This window comes from Eretmochelys imbricata, chromosome 15 (genome assembly GCF_965152235.1).
Source record: "Eretmochelys imbricata isolate rEreImb1 chromosome 15, rEreImb1.hap1, whole genome shotgun sequence".
NCBI classification, from domain to species: domain Eukaryota; kingdom Metazoa; phylum Chordata; order Testudines; family Cheloniidae; genus Eretmochelys; species Eretmochelys imbricata.
In genome coordinates this window covers 14,627,650-14,635,081 of record NC_135586.1, presented here as the reverse complement: position 1 = coordinate 14,635,081, position 7,432 = coordinate 14,627,650, and the positions used below count along the sequence as shown (strand labels likewise).

Here is a 7,432-nt window from a genome sequence, read left to right as displayed (position 1 = left end):
AACAGGCGACTCTGAAGGGAGCAACATTGGTTTAACTCCCCCCGGATCAGGGCTGCGGGCTGACGTGCAGCAGGAAGTGCGCTGTCAGTCCCAGTCAGCCGCCAGCCTCATGCTCTGCTGGGAGCATCAGGACCTTGCGTATCCCCACTGCCAGGTCAAGTCAGCTGGAGACGTTGGGGTTGGACCCCAAAGCAGGATGCTAAAGAAACGCTCTGCTCTGAGAGGCAGCTGCTGTTAGCCCCGTGCTCAGATGGGACATGCTGCATGCCGCTGAAAGTGGGGGACAGACCTAAGGGGAGATTTTAAAAAACACTAACGTGGGGTGGCCAACCTGAGCCTGAAAAGGAGCCAGAATTTACCACTGTACATTGCCAAAGAGCCACAGTAATATGCCAGCAGCCCCCCGTCAGCTTCCCCCACCCCCCTGCTTCCAGCGCCTCCCACTCACCGGCAGTCCTGCTGATCAGGGCCTCCCCTCCTTCCCTGCACCTCCCGATCAGCTGTTTTGTGGCAGGCAGGAGGCTCTGAGGGGGAGGAGCGAGGGCACGGCCGGCTCAGGGGAGGGGACTGGAAGCGGTGGAGTGGAGGCAGAGCCAGGGGTTGAGCAGTGAGCACCCCCCGGTACATTGGAAAGTTGGTACCTGTAGCTCCAGCCCCGGAGTCGGTGCCTGTACGAGGAGCCGCATATTAACTTCTGAAGAGCCGCATGGGGCTCCGGACCCACAGGTTAGCCACCCCTGCCCTCATGGGGGTTTAGGCACCCAACCCTCCTAGACACTCACTGAAAGTTAGGCACCGTCCAGCCCTTTGTGCCACTGGAAACCTGGCCCAGCGTGACCCCCCCGTGTGCCATGCAGGCCAGGTACACTTTCCTGGGCATTTTCTGACCGAGTGGGGCTAAATGAGTCTGGCGGAAAGCCCTGAGCTGGATTTTATGGATTGCAGCTTTGGATCCCAAGCCCCGAACAGCATTGTCTGGTCATTGCAGGCTGAGCCGACCTAGGCATGCCAAGAATCCAGCAGCAATAACAAGTGCACGAAGGGCTCTCTGGAGGGGTAAATCTCCCCCTCCGAGGGTAATTTCACAGGCTTTGATGGCTTCTGCAGGCACATAAATCTCTCCCTCTCCTTGTGAAGCCTTGAATGTTTATTTCATAACTGTCCGTGGCTGTGCGGTGGTGGTGTAGCCGTGTGAGTCCCGGGATAGGAGAGAGGCAAGGGGGGTGAGGGAATATCTTTTATTGGACCAGCTTCTGTTTGCGAAGAGACCAGCTTTCAAGCCGCACTGAGCTCTTCAACTTCACAGCTTCTCTCTCTCACCAGTAGGAGTTGGTCCAATAAAAACTATTACCTCACCCACCTTGTCACGCTAAGTAGCCATCAGTGGCTCCTTTGCGTCTGCCCCAGCAGGGTGATAGCTTCCCTGCCTTTAGACTCTCTGCTCCAGCTGAGCACACCCGTTCTTGTGAGGTGTCCAGCCGCGTTTCTTGCCCACCCAGAGCAGCACCCCTAGTTCCAGCCCCTACGAGGGGTGTTGTGCGGGGACTAGGGATAGGAATGCAATTCCAGGTGTGTCTCTGGATGATGCAGGGAGGTGGGGGAGCAGATTGTCAGTCTGGGTGTTGGCAACATAAATTCATCAGCTGATTAGCTCTTGGTGGGTGTAGGGATGGACCCTTCCATTTCTAGTGTGGTTGGTGAGCTGGGTTAGCAGAGGGCAGCCTCTAACTCACCAGTCGCTTGTGTCTCAGTTGCAGACAGAGACCAGATAATCAATGATCAGGTTTTTCTCATGCCAGGCTGGTCCCCCTCCAGGTTCCTGACCAGATTTTTTGGAGCAACTGAAGAAGATGCTGGCGGCTGTCCTGGTTGGAGACTGGGGAAGCACCAGACTGAGCAGTGATTTTCCTTGGGCTTGCTTCATTGGCTTCCAGGTCTGTGGTTATGCAGGGTAGCTGTAGCTATGTCAGTCCCAGGATATTAGAGAGACAGGGGTGAGGGAATATCTTTTATTGGACCAACTTCTGTTGGGGAAACAGCCAAGCTTTCAAAGCAGAGGTGCTCTGCGGGTGTGGAAAAGGTACTCCGAGCATTACAGCACAATGCAAGGTGGAACAGATTGTTTAGCAGAAGTAGCTAGCACGTGTTCGAAGGGCCCGTTCCCAGTGGAGTGGCCCCTTGCCCCCTCTGCAGTCACAGGACAAAAACAGGGGTTACAGGTTGTTGTAATGAGCGATGAATCCAGTGTCTGCCCGGTCCAAGTGTTGGGCAGGTTTCCGCTGAGGCCTGTAGCCCCAGGGAGCATCTCTGCTATTTCATGGCTATTGTTCTCATCCTTTCTCTTTATTTTTGGCTTCACTTGTGCCTGGACCCCTCCTAGGAATCTCCTTCCCCTCCTCCTCCCCCCCGCAAGTTTACTGGAATGAGCACAGCTTGGTTGTTCCTTTAGCACTGAAATAAATACATGCTAAGAAGCAACAACCCCACAACTTCACTGTAATGATGGCATCCTGTCTCCCTGGCCCCCAGCCCTCCTTGGCACACTGTTGCTAGGCAGGGCCAGGGAGTAACCCCCTGAGCCCCTCAGGGGCGAGTGCGCCAGGCTGGGAGCGTTTTAGGTACATGGCTGTGCCAGCACCATCCATTCAGAGCCCCAGGGCGTCCGCACAGGGCTCTAGATCCTTTGTTGGAGGTCTCTACAGTGTGCATAGAGCCCTGAACAGCTCAAGGAGGCCCCTTATTTGCTTGTATGTGTGCGTAGGGGCCCCAAACTATTCTTGCTAGGCCCCCAGTGTGCTAATGCTGCCTCGGGGAAGGAATCGGCTTTTGCCCTCCTGTCAGGCAAACCCCTGCTCCTTGGGCACATTTATTCTCACTTGCCCATCCAAGGGCCAGAGAAATGGGGTGTCAGTCCCGGGAGCTCATGGCAATGTGCCGGCTCTAGCAGGGGCTATCCGAGCTCTGGACTGGCCTCCAGGCAGGGCACTTGCTGGGTGGGGAGGGGGTGGCGCTCTAGGCTACCCCGGCGTGCCCCCTGTTTAGCAAGAAGGGAGCCGATGCTTTGCACAGAGGTGTGGTCACCAGCATGGGGGACACGCAGCCGCCGAGGCCCTGGCCGTGCCCCTGATCAAAATAAGGCTGGTCCCCGGCACGGCTCCGGCGGCAGGGGCTCAGGAAGGGGGTAAGCCCCAGTTCCTTCAACCTCTCCCAGCGGCTGGCGGGCTAGGAGCGCTGCGGGCATAGCGGTGGTGGGTACAGGCCCCCGGCCGGCTGCAGGGGTGAGCGGCTTTGCCAGAGCCGGCGCGGGCAGGTGGGACCCAGGAGTCCTGGGGGCCAGGCTGCGGCTCTAACCACTGGGCACGGTAGCCCGGGGACAGCAAGGAGCCGGGCTCTGGGAGGGGAGGCCTGGCCCGGGCTCCCTGCTTCCCCAGGGGCTTGCGCCCGCCCCGCCCCATCGGCCCTGGGCAGCCCCGCGGGCCGGCCGGCGGCGGGGCCAGGGGGGCAGGGCCGGGGCGCGCCGGCTGCCGCCGCAGGAGGCGAGCGAGGGGTTAAGCGCAGCCCGGCTCCCGGCGCTGAATATTTAAGAGCCGCGCGCAGGCTGCAGCGCAGCCCCGGCTCCCCTCGCGCAGCCCCGGCTCCCCTCGCGCCCCGGACCGCGGAGCCGCACAGCGCGGGGTGGCCCCGGGCAGCAGCCGGCCGGAGGATGCCGCGCCTGGCGCTAACTTTCCTGGCTCTGCCGCTGGTGCTCCGCGCCGCCCCGGGAGGTGAGCAGCCCTCGGGGACCCCCCCCCCCTCCCACCGCGAGTGGCTCCGGGGTCCGGCCCCGGCTCTCGCCGAGCGGCCGCAGCCAGGGGCGGGACCGAGCGGCTCGGGCCCCGGGGGGCTGCGGCTCTCTGGCCCCCAGCGCCCTGGGCATGGGACTCTGCCCGGCGCCCCTGCCCAGCTCGCGGCTTCCAGCCTCGGCAGCGACTTGGCCTCGCTCCCCGCTCGCTGCTGCTTCTGCTTCCCCGGCTGGGAAAGGCCTGGGGGCCAGAGCCTGGGGCTTGGTCCCTCTCCTCCCCTCCCCTCTGGCTGTGTGTGGAAGGGGGCAGGTGGGCTGGGAGGCTTTAGAGACCGTCCCGCAGAGCCGGGCTGGCTCCCTCTCCCCTCTGTCTTCGCGGGCAGGGTGGCACACGGACACCTGCATCGCCTGCCCTGCGACCTGCCTGCCAACAGCCCTGCCGGCTCAGGAGCCTTCCACCTGCGGCTCTCGGCCCCTGGCATCCCCGGCTGCTCTGTGGGCTACGAACAGCCCTGCCCCTCTGACAGCCCGAGCGCCCCAGCATCCCCTGCCATTCGTAAAAGCCCCTGAGCCGGGGAGGACAGAGACGCAGCAGCTGGGGCGAGTGGCTTGCCCTCGCGTTGACGTGCTGAGCACCTACTGGCCCAGAGACTTGCCATGGAATTGCCGGCTGCAGCAGGCCGGTGGCACCCGGATAATTCCCATGGGGGGCTCATTTCCACAAAGCGGTGTACCCTTTGCTCTTGTCGGCACAGGTTGTTTCTTGCCGTAGCGAGGCTGTTTCCTGCCAAGCCGTAGCGAGGCTGTTTCCTGCCAAGCCGTGGAGAGGCCGTGGCTGTGTCTAAGGGTTTACTGTGGCTGGATCAAGTGCACAGCCAGTGGCCAGATCCTGCTCTCCCTGCCGTTGGTGTAAATTCACGGTAACTCCACTGATGTCGGTGAGGATCCAGGCCAGTCATGGAGTTCAGGGGTTTGGCTCCTTCTCATTATTAATTAGAGCTGGCTGGAAAATGTCAGCAACAGAGTTTCAGTTGGTCTTTCATTGAAATTTCATGGAAGGATTTGTGACCTTTTTCCATGTGCTGCCCAGCTCTGCTACTGGTAATAACAACACTCAGCAGGTGCCTGGCAGTAAGAGTGGTTACGGTGCTGGCCCGGGATGCAGGAGTTCTGGGTTCAATGCTACAGGTGGCCTTGGGGGCAGATCTTCTAAAGAGCTCTGCTTCTATTTAGACACCACAAGACGCATCCAGAACTGAGTTTTCTGGCTCTCAAATCGCTGGAGACCAGGACTCCTGCCCCACCAGGTGAGGAGGCTTCCGGGGTGGACTGTGTCCTGCCAGAAGTTCCTGGTTTTCCGCCTGAAGCTCTCTTTTCCCCACGAATTGGGCGTCCTTGTGAGCAGTGCTGGCTTCACAGCTCTAGAGGCTGATTTGCTGCCCCCAAGTACCGCGTAGGCAGGGGCCGGGTGAGCCTTTTGCACTGTCCCACCAATGAGCCTCACAGCTGATCTGCAGGGACCATGTCTGGTGTGAGGGGGGAGAGCTGTCTCCACGGCCCACCCAAGCTTTGGCTTCTCAGCTGGGGATGCCAATAAGTGTCTTGGTCGGTGCTGAGGTTACACAGACCTTCCTCCACTAGGAACAACCAGGCTCCCAACTCCTTTCACTTAAGCCACTGATCAGACCCCAGCTGCTAATACCTTTTGTTTATGGAGCTACTGACCTGTGGGCCCTGTGCGCTCCAGGCGAGCCAAGCCGTACTCGATTGCCGAGCCTCTGAACCATTCGGTTCAAGGTCCGCTCCTTCTTCTCTTCTTCACATATGGACGCTTTAAGTGGTACAGCAGCTGCCGTTGGCCAGTCTAGCCTGAAAATCCACAAACCTTGATGTAGAGCAGGGATGGGCAAACTACAGCTCGAGGGCCACATCTGGCCCTTCAGACATTTTAATCTGGTCCTCGAGCTCCAGCCGGGGAGCAGGGTTGGGGGCTGGCTCGGCTCTATGCATGTGAGGTCTCCACACAGCTCCTGGAAGCAGTGGCATGTCCCCCCCGCGCCTCCTACGCGTAGGGGCGGCCAGGGGGCTCCGCACACTGCCCCTGCAGCTCCCATTGGCTGGCAACTGCGGCCAATGGGAGCTGCAGGAGCGGCGCCTGCAGAGGGGGCAGCACGCAGAGCCTGTGGGCTGCGCCTCTGCTTAGGAGCTGGAGTGGGGACATGCCGCTGCTTCTGGAAGCTGCTTGAGGTAAACTCCGCCCGGAGCCTGCACCCCGACCCCCTCCTGTGTCCCAACCCCCTGCCCCAGCCCTGATCCCCCTCCAGCCCTCCAAACTCCTTGGTCCCAGCCTGGAGCACCTTCCTGCACCCCCAACCCCTCATCTCCAGCCCCACCCCAGAACTCTTACCCTCAGCCGAAGCCCTCACCCCTTCCTGCACCCCAACCCCCAATTTCGTGGGCATTCATGGCCTTACAATTTCCATACCCAGATGTGGCCCTTGGGCCAAAAAGTTTGCCCATCTCTGATGTAGAGCCTTTGCTCACCCACTCAGACTGCAAGATGGAGGGACCTTGCAGCCCATCACTGTGCACTGGGAAGGTTGCCTAGTGCAGGGTGGGGGGCTCAAGGGATCAGCAATGAGATTTTTTGCCCCTTACTGCCAAGTGACTGGTTCCAAGCCATCCCAGGAGGTCCGTGAGTGACCGGAGCCAGGAAGCTGCTCTGTAGGCCTGTGGGAATGTATGATTGACCGCTCCAGTCCAGCTCCCTGGCTGACACTTGCTCCAGTCCAGGCAACTGCCTGTCTCCTGCATTTGGCACTTCCAGTGTAAGAGCCAAGAACTGAGTGGGCATAAAGACTGAACTGCCCCTTCGGTACAGTCACTTACTGGTGGGGAATGGGGTGTGTGTGTGTGTGATGTAACACTGCTGCTACTCTGGCTGTGCCTGACTTGCACCCAATTAGACGACTTCAGAGCCCCTTGAAATTGTGCCTTCAGCACCCAGCTGTGTCCTCGGTCTGTCTGGATCAGTGGCTCTTTGCAAAGCACCCCTGCCGGGGGGTTCGGCCTGCTGCAGGCTCCTTGTTCCTTGCCCAAAGGATCAGCGGAAGCCCAGTGTCGCAGGATATCTGCAAACAGGGAAGCTGGCCTGCAGCACAGCTGTGTTCCAGTCAGAGCAAACTCAAGCCCCTCCAAAGCACAGGAGGTCACCCTGTCGGGATCCCGTCGGAGAACTGAAGTCACTGTTGCAGGAGCTCACAGAAGAACCTGCAAGGGCGATTGATGCTCTGCCACAGTGGGCAGCAGAAGGAACACAGTGGCCTCCCATGAATGTGCCAGCTGAATCCTCGGGTGAATTGATTGGCTAGTGAGGCTTCTGATGACCTAATCTGCAAATGCAAACGAACATTTTCATGCAGATGTGCAGGTTTCACCACATGCAAATGGAGATGCTTGGAAATGCTCTGAGTGAATTACTGGAGGTTGTTTCAGGTCCAGGTCATCTGAGTGCAGTGCGCAGAGGACCCGACTAGAATTTGAGACCCCACTGTTCTAGGATCTGCTGGAAATTGAGAATCAGATGGAGTTATAGACTAGCTCAGGCTAGGACAGGTGAGGTTAGAGGGCCTGATCCAAAGTCACTGGAAA

General features: G+C 59.6%; 1 protein-coding gene across 1 annotated transcript in view; it reads left to right on the top strand.

Annotated features, from left to right (window-relative positions):
* The first annotated feature begins 3,641 nt into the window (after positions 1–3,641).
* Positions 3,642–7,432, top strand: part of LOC144275574 (carbonic anhydrase 15-like) — a 28,428-nt gene continuing 24,637 nt past the window's right edge. Inside the window, exon 1 of the mRNA XM_077834941.1 lies at positions 3,642–3,764. Within this exon, the coding sequence (XP_077691067.1) occupies positions 3,704–3,764 (61 nt within the window). The 5' untranslated portion in view covers positions 3,642–3,703. The remainder of the gene's footprint in view (positions 3,765–7,432) is intronic.